Source organism: Podarcis cretensis (assembly GCF_951804945.1).
Source record: "Podarcis cretensis genome assembly, chromosome: 7".
Lineage (NCBI taxonomy): Eukaryota > Metazoa > Chordata > Lepidosauria > Squamata > Lacertidae > Podarcis > Podarcis cretensis.
In genome coordinates, this window is record NC_137176.1 from 45686549 (window position 1) to 45706121 (window position 19573).

The 19573-nt window shown below is 40.7% G+C and overlaps 1 protein-coding gene across 12 annotated transcripts in view; it reads left to right on the forward strand.

Moving 5' to 3' along the window:
* DLGAP1 (DLG associated protein 1) overlaps positions 1 to 19573 on the forward strand; it is a 334630-nt gene that overhangs the window by 203687 nt on the left and 111370 nt on the right. For 10 of the 12 annotated variants that reach the window (XM_079982893.1, XM_079982895.1, XM_079982897.1 and 7 more), the window contains one exon: positions 11860 to 12882. In XM_079982893.1, the coding sequence (XP_079839019.1) occupies positions 11926 to 12882 (957 nt within the window). In that variant the 5' untranslated portion in view covers positions 11860 to 11925. Of the gene's footprint in view, positions 1 to 11382; positions 11499 to 11859; positions 12883 to 13457; positions 13815 to 19573 lie in introns of those variants that run through there. The other 2 variants (XM_079982894.1, XM_079982896.1) reach the window with 2 other exon arrangements.

The window sequence follows — 19573 nt, forward strand, 5'->3', positions numbered from 1 at the left end:
CATGCAGCCTGTGCTGCCACATATAACTTAGCAGCCCAACATAGAAAGTGGTTGCCACTATTTTGCAGAGTGCATTGGATGAAAGGTTATTAACTGAAGCAGAAAGAAAGAAGGGAGGGACCCCTGGTCCAGTCTGTTTCTTTTTTAACACTAGGCTGATCAGCAAAAATCAGCAGGTAAAGCATTCCACTGTACAGAGATAAGCACTATTGCCTGTTAATATCTTACAGATCAAGTTGTTGTTGAAGGAGCAGAAGGAGAAGTCAGTAAAAAGGCTGGCAAGCCTTATTAAGTGATACTGCACACACACACCCCACACAGGCATGTATGTATGTATGCATGCATGCATGCATGCATGCACACACATATTCACGGGTTGATCTCCTGACTGTTGCATGGCCAGTCCGGAATAGAATACTAGTCTCTCACATGTGTGGCGGCTTTAATTCTTGCCAGGCAAAATCATTCAAGGAGTGGTGTGGATGGGGGACAATGGGGCAGTCCCAAGGGTGAGAAAGCCTGGAGGACTGCATTTGGCTCCTGGATCTGAGGTTCCCCATGCCTATTCTAGATGCTAAATTAAGACATTTTGATTCTCTCAAGCAGTTCCAATGAAATGACTTCTTCAGATCCGATGGGAAAGGAAACTATATTTTAAACACTTCGTTTGCGTCATTGATTCTGCTGTCCGAAGTGGTTTTGAGGTTGTGAATTTTTAAAGTGTTTTTCTTTTGAATGTGGTTTTAATAAATGTATCTTATTGTAATTTCTTATTGTGAATCTCCTTGGGATAATTTATATATTAAATAAATGATATTACTATCCGGTGCAAATGAGTATGGAGTTCAGTATTTCTGTAGGGCTTCATCACTGCTCTCTGTGGGGCTGTTAGCAGGAAATTAGTAATTTCGTAAACCAGGCCAGAAGGGAACTAGTCTAAGAAACAGCTAACAAAAGAGCTGATAAGCCAGTATAAGCAAAAGCTGCCTTAAAACAAACCAAATGGGGAGACCACTTGCTAAATGAATGCTGCAGCCCTCAGTGCCCATTTCTAAAGAGTAAGCTGTATTGAACCAAATGGGACTAACTTCTAAGGAAACCTGCTAAGGCCTTCATCAATGGAGATGGGCATTATGAGATTGTTATGGGAAATACAGTGCTATATTAAATGTGCATGGAACCACAGTACTAATTCCATTTCTGAGAGCTGGATGCAAAAAGGCAATTATCAGAAGTGATAAAGTACACAGAGCTCATGCTTAGCATGTGCAAGGTCCTGGGTTCAATCCCTGGCATTTCCAGTTAGGCCTGGGAGAACCCCAGGGAACTTCTCCCATTTAGTTACACTAAGTGAAGTGGACTAAGGATGGGGGATGGGGGAGAAATTAAAGCTAAATTTATCAAATTTGTACTTTTCTAAACAATGTGAGAACCACACTTACCCAAATTCTGCAATTGGCCAGGCCATGTTTACAAAAATTGGCATGTTAGGCAAAAATGTCCCCAATAATCATCGAAAATAACATACAAAATGCATTACATTAAACAGAAGTTGCTTACATAAATGTGTCCATTAGTCAATGTATTAAGAGAAATTTGCACTAAAATGCCGAAGAGTTTTTATGAGGATTTAAAAAAAATATATTCACAAATTGCTGCAAAAATGTGGAAATTTGAATTTAAGAATGGAAAACTGAGAAACTAAGAGAACTGAAATTGGCAGATCCATGCATCACTAAGTTGGACCCGTTTTCTCACAGTGTATGAAGCAGCTTCTTGCATACCAAAGGGTCCTAGTGTGAAAAGGACCCTTATTGTTTGAAGACTATAAATTATTATACTGTTGCCTTAATATGTTCTTTTCATGTGCAATGATACAACATTTTAAAAGGAGGACTGATTGAATATGATAACATTCAGGTTCAAACTAACAAGATCTGTAAAGCAGCAAGATTTAGGTACCTGATTAAGAATGTGAGAGGGGGGCTGAAGTAATTTCTACTTTTTTGCTGTAGTTCTAATCCTTGAATCCCAAAACTATGCAAATGTAGTATTGTTGAGAGCATATTGCCTAAAATCCATCTGACAGCTTTGATAAACAGTCTTGGGTTAAATGAAATATTCAACAGCCTCCTGTTATCATCTGCTGTTATTCACTATTGCTCGTCTCTTGGGCAATAAAAATGGTTTCATTTTATTACAGTGGAAGTAATTATATTTGCCAGCCTTAGATGACTTTTGCTAAAACCGTAATATTCAACTATCAGAGTAACTTTCAAATCCTGATGAAAGATGGAGAGGATCATTTAGCAGCTAGACAAAATCCTCCAGTAAATATTCCTGGAATGAAAACCTATGGCAAATGTTGTTTAAAGTTGAGCTTGTTGGAAAGTAATAAATGGCTTTATCTCCTTTCCTGCTCTCTCCAATATTCTGTACTGCAGGTTACAAAAGAAACATGAGAAACATAAATAAACCCTCTAGATAAGTCAGGTGTAAAGAATACTCAGAAGCTGCTGAGGTTCAGTGGCACTGGTGACAGGAAGAAAGATTAGAAGAAGGGCTTCTTTATTAAAGATAGATTTGTGCCATTGATCATGACCAGGTCGACAAGACATTAAAGACCATAGTAACTGCTCCAGAGATGATGGAGAGAAAGATATAGAGCTAGAGAAAGCTCTTGCAAGGCATTTTATTTTTTTAAAAAATAGCTAATAGAATATTTTCAAAAACAATAATTTGGCTCATTGTCTTTTCATATTAAGCTAAATGCTGCTGTCTTTACTGCATCGTCTTTACTTCTAGAGAAATACCTGCTAGATCAGTTTGTAAACTTCAGCATTTGTGGGGATTTATAATCAACTAGGGTTGATTGCAGTATATTACTTATTATGTGTTTGTTCAACAGATTTATATCCTACTTTTCAGTATAAAACTTCCCAGGTGAGAAATGCCCCAGGAGATGCAAGGCGTTGCTACCACAAGGAACCGATCTACTAAAACAATAAATTAAAAGTGAGCCCAAAAAAGCAGCAATAAGAAGGGGGATGGGAAAGCATGATACAACAGGAATCAAACAGATCTTAAATAAGAATACATCAGCTATTTAAAGCTGGGGACAGATAGACATGACTTTTCCTAACTTGTAAGTGTACTTTTGGCGATAAAGAGTTACCGTAATTCCTCACTCTGGACATTCCTAGCCTAACAGCACTGTGACTCTAAGGTTTCAGTTATTCCTACCAAGTTTTATGGGGCAGAGTAATAAATAGGTTGCAGTCTGACACACAACTGAGAGGGAGTAAAATCTGTTTCGTGCTCTGGGCATTGGATAAAATCAGGGGCATGCCATGATTATAATCCTGTCCCATTACGTTCCTTAATGCATACCTTTATTTTCTATAAAACAGTTTAATGATTGTCATTCATATATATGGGGGAAAGTGAAGTACTGCACTTGTGGACTGTGTGGTGTGATGTGTAATACTAGTCCACACTTCTACCACTAAGGAAACCCGCCCCCATGTATTTGGCACTACCTAATTCACCCTTAATTGTGTGTGTGTGTGTGTGTGTGTGTGTGTGTGTGGTGTAGGGGTAGTGGTAGTAATTGAGCAATGTGATTTCTGTCTTAGAATAGTGGGAAAATAGAGTAGGGTAAATTTGGGGAACTGGGCCATGCTTCACCCATTGCAGTGTTTTTATTGGTGGATTCCTGCCTTGCAGGGGGTTGGACTAGATGTCCCTTGGGATCCTTTCCAACTCTACAATTCTTTGATTCTATGACAAGCAGGAAGTACAGCTAATGATGTTTGTTTTATCCTTTGGGGGATGCAGAAGTAAGATCGTTGGAGAGGTGTATATGAATGTGGAGTAGAGTTGGGGAAAGGCCTGGAACATTTCACTTCTCACCTGCCCATTTTAACATAACTTAGCTGACTTAACATAACATGTGAGAAGCAGTTGCTGGATTATGCTGTATGTCACATTGCACCAAGACTATGCAGCTTGAAGTGCTCTTACTTGCCCTAGAACTTTTAAGATGGGGTAAGCTAAAACTTAAGAGGGACGCAGGTGGCGCTGTGGGTTAAACCACAGAGCCTAGGATGCTGATCAGAAGGTCGGCGGTTTGAATCCCCGCAACAAGGTGAGCTCCCGTTGTTCGGTCCCAGCTCCTGCCAACCTAGCAGTTCAAAAGCACGTCAGATAAATAGGTACCGCTCTGGCGGGCAGGTAAACCACGTTTCCGTGTGCTGCTCTGGTTCGCCAGAAGCGGCTTAGTCATGCTGGCCACATGAGCTGTACGCTGGCTCCCTCGGCCAATAAAGCAAGATGAGCGCAGCAACCCCCGAGTCGGCCACGACTGGACCTAACAGTCAGGGGTCCCTTTACCTTTACCTTTACCTTTACCTTTAAGCTAAAACTTAAGGAGATCTTAAATTAAAAAAAAAACAACTCTTGTCTACTTGCTTGCTGATAAGAGCTATCTGCTTCAGATCCTGCTGTAAACAAATTTGTTGAAGTGTTCTTAATAGCATTTCTTGCATTAGCTGTATAACTGTATTGGCTGTAATAGGAGATGGTAAATAGCCCTGCATTTGCCTTCCTAAATTGGAAGGGCTGGACTCAAACATGAATGGGTAATTTGATCTGGAACTTGAAGCAGCTCTTGGTGAAGAGTTAATAAATTCATTACTTGCAATGTATAGCTGTGATTCTTTTCTAGGGCATCATTATTTTCACTATCCCCAGCAGAACATCCTTGAATATAATCTGTATCTAGGTCTAATTTTACTTTGATCTTGTGAAGCAAAAAAGAATTTACACAGAAGTAGCATCTGACATATTTTCCAGTCTTTTTAAGGTAGCAATTGGCTCTTTATTGCTCAGATCATAGTCAAGGATTATCTCACTCAGTAGAGGCAAGCTGGAGAAAATAAACTATACCTTTGGTATAGTCCCATTGGTGTCAGTGGGGCTGTGAAATTTCTAGGGTCCCTGGAGCCTGTCCCTAGGGGGTCATTCAGGTCAATCGCTGAACTACCCTGCTAAGCCCAGGCATCCTTTAAAATTCCTTCTGCCACCACCAATTGACTTAGAGAGAGCACCAGGACTCTCCTGTTATATTTTTACATCCAGAGAGGTAGGATATGTGTGGTGAGATAGAACTACAGTAGAATCCACCCAGACAGTTAAAAATATACATTGCTTTTGTTATTTAATCTATACTCCATCTTTCCATCGAACTACACAAAGCAAAGATTCCTGGGCTTCTGGGCATTTACCCAGGGTTTGGGTTTCACCACAATGTGGTGTCTTTATGATATATGGTTTGTTTACACATACAGTATATGCAACGTGAGCCTACAATGGAGACAGCATTTACACCCCAGAAGGGACTTGTTTCTCCCAGAGCCAAAGCCTTGAATTCAAACAGAACTCAAATGTTGCTCTCAAGCATTGCTCTTACTCTCTCTTCAGCTTGCAACTTTACGTCTAGGTCACATCACTGAGGGACAGTGCCCCATCCATTTGCCATCTCACATCAAGAACCATAATCCCCCATCACTTCACCAGAAAGCTACTTTCGCTATTTCCAGGAAACAGAAGGCTCGATTAGATTTTAACACACACTCACACACACCCAAAAAACCCTCATAATACTGTTCCTCTTTATTTGCTAAAACTGTGTTTCCCAGTTGTCCATGAATAGCTTCACTAATTTTATTAATGATATTTCCTTAATTAAGCAGTAATTAATGAACTGAACAATGGAGGATATTATTTTTATGTAACGTCCAGACAGGCAGTCCAGGGGGCTAGTTTGTCCACTGTCCTACATTAGCGGAATTGTAGCTGTATGTATTGTTTATATAGATAGTTTTCATTTGCTTTTAAGTTCTTCTGCTGCAAGAGCCCTTTGACAAAGATCTGTATTAAGGCAGTCCCTGACCTCAGGCTTACAAGAGGAAAGGGATAGGGAGGGAAGAGGAAGGAAGAAAGATCAGGCACCAGTTCTTAAAGTTACTATTCTTATAACGACCAGTTGGGATGGAAACAGTTCAGGTGGTCTGATGAAATGGCCAGGTGTCAGTAGTAGTAGTGGTAGTGAAGATAAAAATAAAATGATTTTTAAAGCAAATTATTTGATCAATGAATGTTTCCCTTTTTCATTCACAAATAGATCACAAGAAAATTTCTTATTCATTATTCCAAATTATTCACAGTTTCTATTATTTCCATAAGTGATCTATTTCATTGAAAGCTCTCCAAGCTTTGAATACCAATCATTTTCATGTGACATATGAGTCATATGTTATGCAGCACTCTTTGTTACCTAACAAAAAGTGACACCCGGCTCTAGGACAAAGTTAGTTTCCATAAACGTATTTCATATTTTCCTCCCTTTAATGTACACGAATTTATGCAGTATACATTTAATTGGAATTTTCCTGAAAAGCAAACATAAAGAGGACATACAAACAGTACTGGGGGGAGAGAGGGATATTGTTTGTTCTGGAAAATCGTTGTGCTCAGACAAATTAAGGGGTTTTCTGATTAAGCAGCTGACCTTAAAATACACACAGAAAGGCTTTGGCTTTAGACATACCTCTTTTAAGTTTTTGAAATGATAATACTGTAGATTTATATGGGGGAAGAGGATGGTGGAAGGAAGACCTGACTACCTGCAGTGGCTGGGTTGATCGTTTCAAAAGCATTCCTGCAAACGATCCAAAGTGCCACAAGTTGTGTTACATCCATGTTCAGAAAATTGTTCAGCTCTCTTTTCCTATGGGAGACCCTGAAAAGTACCCTGTGAAGTCAATGGTCCTCTCTAGAAAAACATTCAAAGACACCGGCCAGCATGCATGCGCAAAACTGCTTTCTAGTTGTGAAAGAGGCTGAATTCTTGCTAATATGTAGCAGGACCCAGTTAAGTCAATCTCTTTCAGGGCCCTTGGGGGTATTGGTTGTCAGTACAACTGCTAGAGGTGAGTAGTGCAGGCGTTCACAGGTCATGTTTTAGTGGTAGTAGCCAAGGTGCCAGAGGCAGGAAACATAAACAAAGACCTCAAGGCCCCAAAGCAGCAACCGAAGTTCCAAAAGCAAGTGACAAGGTCCAGTACTGGCAAACACATGGCCTGGGCTGAAACAGGAATCCATAGGGTAACAAATGAGACAGCAGCTGCATGTGGTCAGCAGGGCCTTATTTGTTCCCCACAGCTGGGCTGACAAGCTGTAGTAGTAGAGCTTCCTGCCATTACCAAGGTGATTATGCAGAGCAGCAGGGATCAGAACAGGAGCTCCTTCTGCCTGCAAGGTGCCCTCTTGCTGTAGAGAGGAAGGCACCTGAGCCAACATTGCTGTGCCAGGAAAATCCCAATTGGCTTGACAACTGGTCAACGTAGATGGACTCTTCACGCCTTTACTTCTGCCAAAAGACTGTTACTGATTCACTGGAAAGATAATACCCTGGTCCCCTTTGATCCATGGACTACTACTACTACTACTAATAATAATAATAATACACTGCCCATCTGACTGGGTTGCCCATGTAACAACCCTTACAACATAGGATTGGGTTGCTTTTAGAAACAGATTGTGTATGGATAAATACAGGAATGCATTTATAAAAATCATGATGACTTGTTAATAATTATATATCACCGGAATAATAGCATTAAATATATACCTATACAGTGCTATGTTTCTAGGAAAAGAGCTGCCGGAACTCACCCTTGTTATCTTAGACTGGCAATGGTGCCCACTTGAGAGGGGCCAGAACTGAGTTCCAGTGAACTCCGACTGAAACAAAAGCCGTGTACTTATATATTGTATTCTATTACAGTTTCAAGCACCTTTTTCTTTTGGGGATTCTTTTTTTAAAATTTATTTCGTTTTATTTGTTCACTGAAAATTTTCAATAAAATATAAATATATTGTGTGTGTGTGTGTGTGTGTGTGTGTGTGTACATACACAGATCAGAAACCAAATAGCTTTGAATGCATGGAGTACAGTGTGTCATCAGGCACAGGCTGCATGTTGCCTCTGTACTCAACGTACCTTATTGTTACGCACTGCACAGAAGGAAATTATCCAAAATTATGTAATGTGCTGCATTGTAATGAATATGTTACTTTTTATAGCCAGTCTGTGCCCCCTTTCTGTGACAGTATTAATGTGACAGAATAGCATAGGAAGTTGCTGTATAGCATCGGTTCATCTAGCTGAATCCTGTCTACACTGACTGGCAGCAGCTACCAGGAACTGGAGGCAGGGGTCTTTAAAAGCCCTACCGGGAGATTTCAGAACCTTCCACATGCATAGCATGTGCTGTACAACTGAGCTATGGCCCATCACCATATTGCAGTGGTTTTCAACCAGTGTGCGTGGCACCCTGGGGTGCCTTGAATGACAACACTGGCCTCTGTCCCTCTTTCCTTCCCTCCCTCCTCTGATGTCCTCTCACCTCTCTGCCTCCCAAAGGCTTGCACAGCTGTTAATTGCAGCAGCCCTGGCTCTAAGCTCTGCTGGTGAATGGTGCCTCAGAGAGGCACCTCTCTTTGGGGCAGAGGGGACCACTTGGAGACCAGGGGTGGTAGCAGCAGCTGCCCGGAGAACTCCCAAGGAGAGGGGAAAGGAGAGGAGGCTGAGGAACACTCCACAAGGGAGGGTGTTGGGGAAAGGGTGAGAGGCTCTCAGCTCTGAGGGCAAGGGGTGCTGCAGAAAGAATGTAGTTAGTTAAGGGAGCCGTGGATTTAAAAAGGTTTAAAACCTCTGCAATATCACATGCCTTCTGTTTTGTTTTTTGTCTGAATGGGGCTGGCCATAATCTGACAGAACAGATCAAGCAGCAGTGCAGCACATTATTTCCTGTAGCATAGTCAGGTTAAATCTTTCCCCAATCTCATTCACACTGAGCTAGCTGTGTGGGCTGTTGGAGCATCTTTAGCTCATGTTTTGTAAGTGAATCGATTATATATTTAGCTGTTCATCTGTTCTTTGCATAATGACAGGAAAATCATGTTCACAGTAACTTCAAAGTATTTTGGGTGGTCTTGCAGCCCTTTCCAAAATGTGGTTCTGAATGAATGTGAGACCTTCACCTACATCTTGCATGATATCTGTGCTACAAGGAAACTGGAAGGTTATTCAGGTTTTCATTCCCTCTGAGGACATGGTAAGGGCTCACAGAATACAGCTAGCAAAGTGGCCTGAGACTGTATAACTGTATTTTTTGGAATTATGTTGTTCCTCCAAAGGAGCACTAGATATTAACACTGAAGAGCAAACAAAAACAGGCAATAGCAAACGCATATACGTATAACTATTCTTATACCAAAATTATTGATTATAAAGGCCCTTTTGGTCTGGCATTTTCATAAAGATCAATCTGTGTGCATGTCAAATCAGTAGGAGCTCAATTATTACAATCCACCATTTTCATGAATCATTTCAGTGCTTCCCCCCCCCCATTTTTCCTTTTTTTTAAAAAAAGGACTGCTGTCATGGTAGCTGTATGCTGAATTGATTAAACATTGCTCTAAGTGTGCTGGCATGTCTCAGAGACCTAGTGCTGCTTCAGTACTTACAGACCTTGAAGTGGTGTTTGGATGTGACTCAGATTAATTGTGTGTTAGAAGACGGCTCCTGCAGTGTCTGCAATCTTAGTGACACTCTCTGTTAAGGATTAATTTATCATTAGCTAAAGTGATCCTACAACATGCTGAGCTAGAAGTCAATGGGACTACTTGTACTCTAAATCATAAGCATATTCTGTAGTGCTTTGCAAAAGGAAAAGACAGACGCCCATTCCTTGTTAGCAGTTCATACATTTGGACCCGGAACCAAAAAACTGAACAGAATGGGACTAGCCTTGACAGTACAGCTATAAAAAAATTAACAGCGCTATCTTTTGCATGACTATTCATAATTAAATCCCACTGAGTTCAATGGGACTTACTCTCAGCTAAGGGTTTATAGGATTGCAGCCAAAACGATTCAGATTCCACTTCTCTTGGAATCAGAACTATTCCTCAGCATAATATGGAATGTGTGGAATTCATTCTGTCAGTGCCACCACTTCTGCTTGCTCAATGGATCAATCTGCCCTCTCTTCCACCCATGCACTCTCCTGGGGGTTCTCCTAACCTTCCAAAGTGGCTTTGGGAAAAACAAAGCAGGGGGAGCCCTCTTTTGCTAGCAGAAACCCTTGCAATGGCTTCTGCTCGCAGAACGGGGGAGCTGAATCTAGCCCCATGTTTCCAGAAGAACTCGTAAAGTTGTAAAATATTTTCAATGCTGCCGGAAACACTAAGTACTCTGTATATGGCAAAACCTGACCCATTGCTATGGCACCTTATAATGTTTCTTAAGCGTTTCGGGCCATCCTTGGACTAGATGACCCTCAGGGTCTCTTCCAGCTCTGCAATTCTATACAATTCTGTGGTATTTATTTGGATAAAGCACTGAGTTCAACTTGAATGTATGTTCCAAATGCTATTCACTGTAAAATAAAAAAAAATTTTTAGCTTATTTGGCAATATGTCTTGTAAAAAGCAGAGAACCACACATTCTACAGTTATTAAGATAGGCATTAAAGACTGGAAAAATAATTTCGAGTTGGTTATATTTTAGCTCCTGAGACATACTTCTTTCTGTAAGTTAATGATGTTCTAGTCATAGATATATTTACCTTCAATTCCAATTTCAGTGGACCTTATTTCCAAATAAATATACCAAGGCATATGTTGCTATCATGAGAAAATATAAAATTTAGGAGTAAGTAAATAAAAAATTTCAGAAGCAAATAACTGTTTGGAAATATCACTGTGCGGTCTTGGTTCAGTCCAATTTTATCCCATAAGATTTAAAGGTTGAACTAGATGTTCAATGAGACTTCAGTGTGTTCAGTTTTCTCTGTATAGTGCCTTTGTGATCTGCAAACCTGATACACTGCACTGTGCTATAATCCTCCTGGCACCGGACACTCCTAGGGTCTAGACATCCCACAGCCAAACAACAACCTCTAACTCTACTGTGACCTGTGGCAGAAGTCAGAATTCCATGGAGCCAAAGAGTCACAAGCTTCTGGTGCTACCTTGGAAGTCAGGAACCGTTGTGACTCTCTCAGCTAGTCACCATAGTACCAATGTTTGTTGCACAGCCTCTAGGTTCATTTGTTGATCCAGAGTTCAAGTATGCCTATGGCTTCATAGGAATTAGCTCCCTAGGGTGGGGTTAGCAGGAGGAAGCAGGAAGGAGACATCAGCACAGCATTGCCATTTGTTGTCAGTGTTGTCAGTCCCCAAATTTCTATTAGGGGATTGTGTTTTAGTGATTAAACTATAACAAAGACATAGCTTTGTAATAAGGGTGACAACTGAGTGTAACAGGCATTTCAAGTGTCTCCTAGCATGGGGTTCAAAAGCGTGCTCTGCAGATGCTGTTTGTTAGAAGCTCCTGCCCTCCCATCCATTCCCACTCTGCTCCAAAGGTGACCATCTCAAAATATATGTATGACTTATTACTATATCCCAGGAATATACATTTTTAACACATTGTATCCAGTTGTGACATGACTTCGTATTTATTTGGGCTGTTTCTACCTTACCTACTAACTAAAGCACAACACAGCATTCAGTGGGTCAGATCAGATTACATTAGTTGTAGTTAAGTTCCACTGAATTTAATGTGAAAAGTTAGTAGTGACTAACATAAGTCTCATTAATTTCAATAGGAACTATGTGTGACTTAGTCTGGAGCCAGCCATTCAGTAGTAGCAACAATTAGAATAACCCAAAACCAAATGTGCATTACCAAACCATTTCACATTTTTTTATTCTCCATTTTTCTAGGTCTTTCATGATGATCTTTGAGTAACATAAGCATATTCAGATGACTCTGGGAAATTTTTCACTTCAATGATGAAAGGATTATCTAGCAGCCGCAGCCACCATCATGGGGTTGCCTGTGAACCAGCATGTGACTCTCTGGTACATCACTCTGACAGGAAGCCATATTTGTTAAATCCTGTGGAACATCATCCTGCAGATCACTCTTACTATACTCAGAGGAACTCTTTTCAGGGAGAATGCGTGGTTCCCTACAACGATCAGATTGCTAGCAGCACCTTCCCTCGGAGACATTACAATTCCCATAACGAGCTTAAAGATGAGTGTGCTTTGGTGCCTCACGGAACAGCCGGTAAAAGTAATCGCATTCCTGCCAACCTTTTGGACCAGTTTGAAAGGCAGCTTCCTCTCAATCGAGATGGCTACCATACTTTACAGTACAAAAGGACTGCTGTAGAACATCGTAGCGATAGTCCAGGGAGGATCCGTCACTTGGTTCACTCTGTTCAAAAGCTTTTCACAAAGTCTCATTCTCTCGAAGGCCCATCCAAAGGAAGCATCAATGGAGGCAAATCGAGCCCGGAGGAGACACAGACTATGAGGTATGGCAAACGTAGCAAGAGCAAAGACCGGCGGTCAGAAGGAAAATCCAGGTCAAATGCTTCAGGATGGTGGAGCTCGGATGACAACCTAGACAATGATGTTTGCATTTACCATGGACCAAGTGGGGTTATGACTATGGGGAGATGCCCTGACCGTTCTGCTTCTCAGTACTTTATGGAAGCCTACAACACTCTCAGTGAACATGCGGTGAAGCCTTCCAGAAGCAATAATGATGTCAAATGTTCCACTTGTGCAAACCTGCCAGTAAATCTGGATGCTCAGTTAATGAAAAAAAGCTCTTGGTCCTCTACACTGACGGTGAGCAGAGCCCGTGAGGTTTACCAAAAGGCTTCCATGAACATGGACCAGACAGTGGTGAAATCAGAGACTTGTCAACAAGAGCGGTCTTGCCAGTATCTTCAGGTACTGTATGTGTTATTGCTTGCATTACTTACATTGCCTCTGGTTCCAAATATGACTTACACTGAGATGAGACTCCAAATGGGGAGATGAAGGTGGGAGTTAATGCAAATTATGAATAAATCTGCATTTTGGTTGCTAAGAGTCAGTGTTAAAAAGAATGGATACAATGAGGAAGTGGTTCACTTTCTTAACATGTGAAAAGAACAAGAGCTTTCTGAATAATTGGGGGGGATTAAAAAGGCACTCAAGACATACAATAAGGCACAGCAGGGTCACAAGGGAGCTAGAGGTAGTAAGCTTTCATTTAGCATTACAATCTCAATGAACCTGATATTACCAGAACAGACATTCATTAGCTTCTATAATCTTAGGATTTGCCTTCATTTTATTATTTTGTGATGAAAACTGGAGCCCCTTGGAACATTTAGTAATGCAATTCTGTTTTGTACACTGTGAACCAACCTACTATCCATTTTTGTCACATACAGAAAACCCTTACGAAATAATTACATGAAGTGACCAGATTGGTGTATCTAGCTGTTATTCCTTTAAAAAAGAGAAAGCTCTGACTGGTGGGGGGGGGGGGAATGCAAAGTTGAAAGACTGAAATTATTGAATGTTCCGATTATACTCTTTAAGTACATCACTGACTCCCTCACAAGCTGTTTGCAGTTAATAAAGCGTCACTATTTTTCACCAGTATTGTATCTTTAAATGTCAAGAATCAGATGTCTGCTCTTGGAGCTATCATACTGCCGGTTAATTTTTGTGGCAAGAACGTGGATCAGAAAATTAACACAGTTTCAGGCTTGCAAGATCTGTGGATTGCTTTTTATGAATTTTATTTTGAAGCAGAAATGGCACATCTGACTGTGCATGGACAGTGGAATAATGTCAAACAAAGAAGAGAAAAGACCATGAGGAAAAAAGAGGTTTGATCCAAGATATCCTTATTGTTGTTGTAGTTTAAAAAATAGTGAATGATTGCTCTGCTGTTCGGTTTTCCTGCTATTTAGTTCTATTTCTATGCATCATATGTTGCAGGGTAGTTTTCTCTTGTGCTCAGCTTTATGGGGTATTTTGGATGAGTCTAGAGTCAGGTAGAGGAGAGGATTCTACTGTCCTCTGAAGATGTCCAGCTTAGGTGAAACCCAGGTGACCTACAAATGAATCTGGGGTACCAAGTCTTTAAGAAGTTCTGCTTTTAATATATAATTTGAACACCAGTTTATATCCAAAATTAAGAATTACCGTATTTCATGTAATAATGCATGCATCTCTCTGTTCATACAGAATTCCTATACATTAAAAAGTAAATATGAATGTTTCCCTGCACATATCTCTGTGTTCATATAGGATTCCTATACATTAAAAAGTGGAAATTTAAGGGGATGTACTTGAAGGTAGCAAAATAATGGTACTGTAGCAGGGGAGGGTGATGTTTTGGATGTCAGGTCAGAAGAAGATTGTAAGACTCTTGTTGTTTTTTATTAGCTCTCTAACAGCAGGCACTTGGCACTTAAATAACTCTTGACCCAATATGTGACCAGGTGGTGGGAAAAGAAGTGAAAAAATTATACCAGCTTCATCTTTGCATGAGCCCTTCCACAGGGACTTTGCAGATAATATTTGACAAGAATAGACTTGTGAAGTAGAATTAGAGGGCATTATCGGTGTCTGCATGGATAAATGTCCATCAGTCCTCTAAAGCATTATGCAGAATGGCTGAGTATACTCGTACATATTTATCATGCTATGTCTACCTTGACTTAAATTAGCACTTGCCAAATTTGAAACAAATCACCATAATGTCGATATATTAAGATTGGTTTTTTTAAAAAAGAAACAAACAAATAAATACCCTGAATGTGATTAATACTATTACAAATGCTACTAAATCCTGAATTTCAGTCAAATAAAAATGCCAAGTTGAAGAGTCGTTACAGGAGCATAGTTCACCCCCAATTCTTTAAAAAGCTATACAAACGTGAAGTGTGCAAACTTAAAAACTCATGCATCGCTCATCCTCTGGATGTGTACAGTGATGATGATGCACAGATGATGGCAATGGGTTGTTATCAACTAAGTTTTCCTCTCAGTAGTCCTATTGAAATTAATGGACCTAACCTACCGGTAGTTCATTAATTTATGTGGGTCTACTCTGAGTTTTTAATGTTTGATTGTTTATATGTGTGTTGGAAGCCACTCCGAGTGGCTGAGGCAACCCAGCCAGATGGGCGGGGTATAAATGTTGTTGTTGTTGTTGTTGTTGTTGTTGTTGTTGTTGTTGTTGTTGTTGTTAACTTAGTTGAATGCCATCCAGTGCTTAGATAAAATGTGTTGATCAATGAGAATTATTAATTTTTCAAACAATACGTAATTCACCTGGAGGGGCATAACATCTAAATTGGATAACTTTTCAGCACAATGCAAAACAGTGAATCAGTTTAAAAGTTTAAGAGGGTGTGACCTCTTGTTTAGGGCAAGAACCAAGAAGCTAGCTCTAATATTCAGTTGGTGGATGTCTTTAGTAGAAATTACAGAAATCACTGCATTACACTCAAGGTTTAATCTGCTTTCCATTTTGCATACAATCAAAAATACAAATAGTTAGGCAGACTTAAAATCTGAACACTTTTACCTTTGACTAAGGCAATGTGTCGTACCAACAATGCTTGATAGCACAGTCCTAAATGCATCCATTCTGAAGTATCGTATTTACAGGTATCTAAAGTGCCATCAAACCTCATGTGCACCTCAGATTTCAAAACCTTGAAACCAAAAAAAGTATTTGCTGGTGAATGTAAATGCACCATCAAATCTGATGCACATCCTAATTTTCGTGACATCATTTGGCCAAAATAGATGCACATTATATTCGAGTAAATATGTTAAGTCCCAATATGTGCAATGCAAAACTTACTCCCTAGTAAGAGTGAATAGGAATGCAACCTTAGAATCTAAAATAAAGAGAGAAGAAGAATTGTGTGTGCTTATGTGTGTATTGTTCATCTCTGATAAATATTCTAGTCGGTGGAGGCTCACCCACTGGACCTGCTGGGGCACAGCCCTCCCATTGAAAATGTCAAGCAATTTTTGAAAAACTCCTTTTCAAAATCTCAAAGCCACACATACCCTTATTTGCTTTTGATTTTATTTATAAAAATGTTTATATACCGCTATTCTTAAAAAAAATATCAGAGTAGTTAACAACAGTTATACATAATGCAATAATAAATAAATACAGAAATAAAAATCAGAAATCAACTAACTATTATGAGAAGATTTATTGTTCATAACCTGTATAAGCCTGGCAGAATAGAAAAGAATTCAGCAGGCACCTAAAACTTGAAACTTGCTGAATCTCTATTAGCAGAACATTCCACAGAACTGGGCCAATGACACTAAAGGCTTAATTTCTTGTTGTTGTCAAATGAGCCTAACCAATTCAGGGAATGACCAATGGTGCTCCTGTAGATGATATTGGTGACTGAGCTGAGGTATAAGGGTTCAGACAATCCCTGCGGTACCCTGGATCTAAGTTGTTTGGAGCTTTGTAAGTTAATACAAGGAGCTTGGACCTTGCTTGTAGTAGATGGGCAACCAGTGCAGATGTTTTAACAATGGTGCTGCAACTGGAGCTTCTGAACTAGGCCCAAGGGCAGCCCCACATAGAACATATTCATCTAATTCACTTAGACTACATTGGTTCTAAGCTGTTTCCCTGATCTCATAGGTAATCAAAGAAGTAACAGGGAGCGGTTCCTGCTTTTAGGAACTTTATTCATTCTGTTTAGGGGGGGGGTGTGACCTTGCTAGCAAGCAACTGTGAGTCTCTTTCCAAAATCTGTTTTGCTGAATCATTTTGTATTTATTTGTTTTTTAATTGAGGGATTAGAAGGCACAATAGTGGATGGCTTGTGTGTATGTTGCAGTAGACTCTATATAAACCATTTCCCTGCATTCACTCTGGGTGAGGCAGGGCAGGTAGATCTGAATCGTGAGCAATTCCAGGGTACTTTCCTAGAGTATTTCCAGAAAACTTGTGTGGATCTGCTCAGGGGCGTCGCAAGGAGGGTGCAGGGGTTGTAGTCCGGCCTGGGTGTCATGCCTGGGGGGGGGGTGAAAAAATACCCCCGGGCAAATCAGTGTGACAGCACTCGCATCCCCTGCGGGTGGATTTTCGTGATTGGCACGATTGTCATGGTGAAAATCCACCCACTGATCGTGTAAATACGCCTGGCAATCAACCTGGCACCTCCCCCCCCCCCAGGGTGGCGCTCGCATCCCCGGCGGGCAGTTTTATGCAAACAGCAGTTGAATTTTCATGACTGGCGGGCGGCGCTGGCACCCCCAGTGGGCAGTGTTTGCACCCTGGCTGGCAGTGCCGCATGCCGGGCGTATTTGCATGGTCAGTGGGAGGATGTTCATGATGACGACTGCGAAAATCCACCTGCTGGGGATGCGAGCACCGCCCGCTGTATGGTGCCACCCGTGTGCCATCTGTATGGGTGCTGCGTGTGCAATTTGCCGCACCCCTGTGGCCGATTTGCACCACCCCTATGGGCGGTTTGCCCCGCACTGGGTGCCGGAGAGGCTTCCTCCACGACTAGATCTGCTTCAAAGAAACCCCTTCCCTACCTTTAATTTGGTGTATTTTGGAATGCAAAAAATTCTGCCACTATTATTTCTAGCTGAATTTTTGTAAGTTTGTTAGTGAATTTCTACAAGGAAACATTTGGGCCCTTTGGCTGTCTAGATATCACTCCACACCCTTCCCCAAACCTGGAAGATATTCTCCCTCATCTGAGACATAACAGAGGATGATTATGAGAAGTCTGGGGTGATGTACTCTGAAGATGAACACAGATTATTGCTTCATGTTTTCAGAACTGCACCATGCATTGCAAATATGTTCTGCTGTGCTCTAGCTCAGATGAAACAATCACTTTTTTGTCTATTGGTTGGAACACTTGTTCTCTTAATTTAAAGGGGAAACATGATTTTTATAATTAAAAGTTGATTTTTTAAAAAAATGGGGGGGGATGGGACAGAAGCAAGTTTTCCTAACATTAAAAAAGATGTTTGTTTAGTTTTTTAACAATGATTGTGTAGGTATAAACAATGCATTAATTAAAAAACATATGTCATGTTGTATGGCTTAATTTCTAAATAAAAAGTATCACATGGTGTCAGTGTTATATAAAAATTATACTTAGCCCTCCCTACATGGAAGCTCTTCTTCCATTCATAGATGTGAGGAGACAGTGGCACTCTACACATGAGTAATGGTACAGTTTTCTAAATAAGTACTATACAGGTTATTACCATGATGATATGATAGCTGGGTATGGTACTCTCTTGCAGTTCTTCTGATTTTAACTTTCTGGTGTGCTCCTCAGTCTTCTTCACATGCCTGCCACCGTTGCTGCTTTGGCTTTAGCCTGTCCCTGTCTGTCCCTGTCCCCCTGTCCCTCCTTCCGCCTTCATAGCCTCTTCTTGAGTCCCTTGCCAGTGCTCTTCATAGTCCATAGTTCAGCTAGGATGTTCCAACCAATCAATTTGTTTCTGAAAGAATTCCAAGCCATTGTTATGGACCAATAGATGTGAATGGAACGTTCACCAAATGACCAGTCATAAACTGACGTTTGGCTGGTCCAGCTCTTACATAAACAAAAGCCAAGCATATATACTACTGCCGTCCCCTTGGCAACAGGGAGCAACTGTGACAGTTTACCTGCCAGTTGGCCTGCTGCTAGTAGACCTTGAATATTTTGTATCTTACGTGTATTTTATAATGCTGCTTTGTGTCAAATGTCTTTTGAAAAGCAACTTATGAATCTGTTCAATAAATACTCTGTTGCAGCCAGGGTTGAGGGAACTGCCTCAGAATATGGCCTCTTGCTTTAATATAAGAACTTGCTCGTCTGACCATATCAAACTGGTGTTAAAAGTTTATTACTGGCTTCCATGCAAATCTTCCATACAAAGGACCATACAAATCTCTTGGTTAGTTAAAAACCATTTCTGGGGTCTTGCTTCAGGTGTTCCTGAGCTGAGAAGGCTGGCAACCGGTGTGTTGGCCAATTATGAATTGTTCATTTAGTGCTGACTTGCGTTTGTTTTTGGTCCCCTATTCTATTTTTCCAAACACTTTCCCCTCCTGTCGTTGCTATCTTAACTTTGAAATGTGGCTTTTATATAATGTTCAGTATGTGGACTTAGTGGTTATAAACCACTCTGAAGACTTGGCAGGGAAAAGCTATATATTAATAATTTAAATAAATAAGTATAATGGTGTCTCCCAACTATATGTATATCAGAAACTCCTTCCAGGAAAAGTAAAGTGTTGACCTTTGTGGATAATATTGCTGTGGAGCAAATCCCATCCATTACCTCTATCACTTCATTATCTAAGCCACTGACAGGAGCACTACGGTGGGGAGCAGGTCTCTCTTTCAGTTAAAGACAACTCCGAGTGCTTTGGGAAAAGGGGCAGTATGTTTCTGGTGCTCCCCACCTGAATGAAGCTATGTTGAAAGGAGTGGAGGGAACATTGCTGCCTCCTTTCCATTCTGAACTGCTTCTGTCCTAGCTTTGGCCTTTGACTAAGCTTGCAGCTTGTTTACTTTAAAACAGGTTCCTCCCCTCCCCCTCCCAGTAGAGCCCATATACAGGGCCCTACATGCTC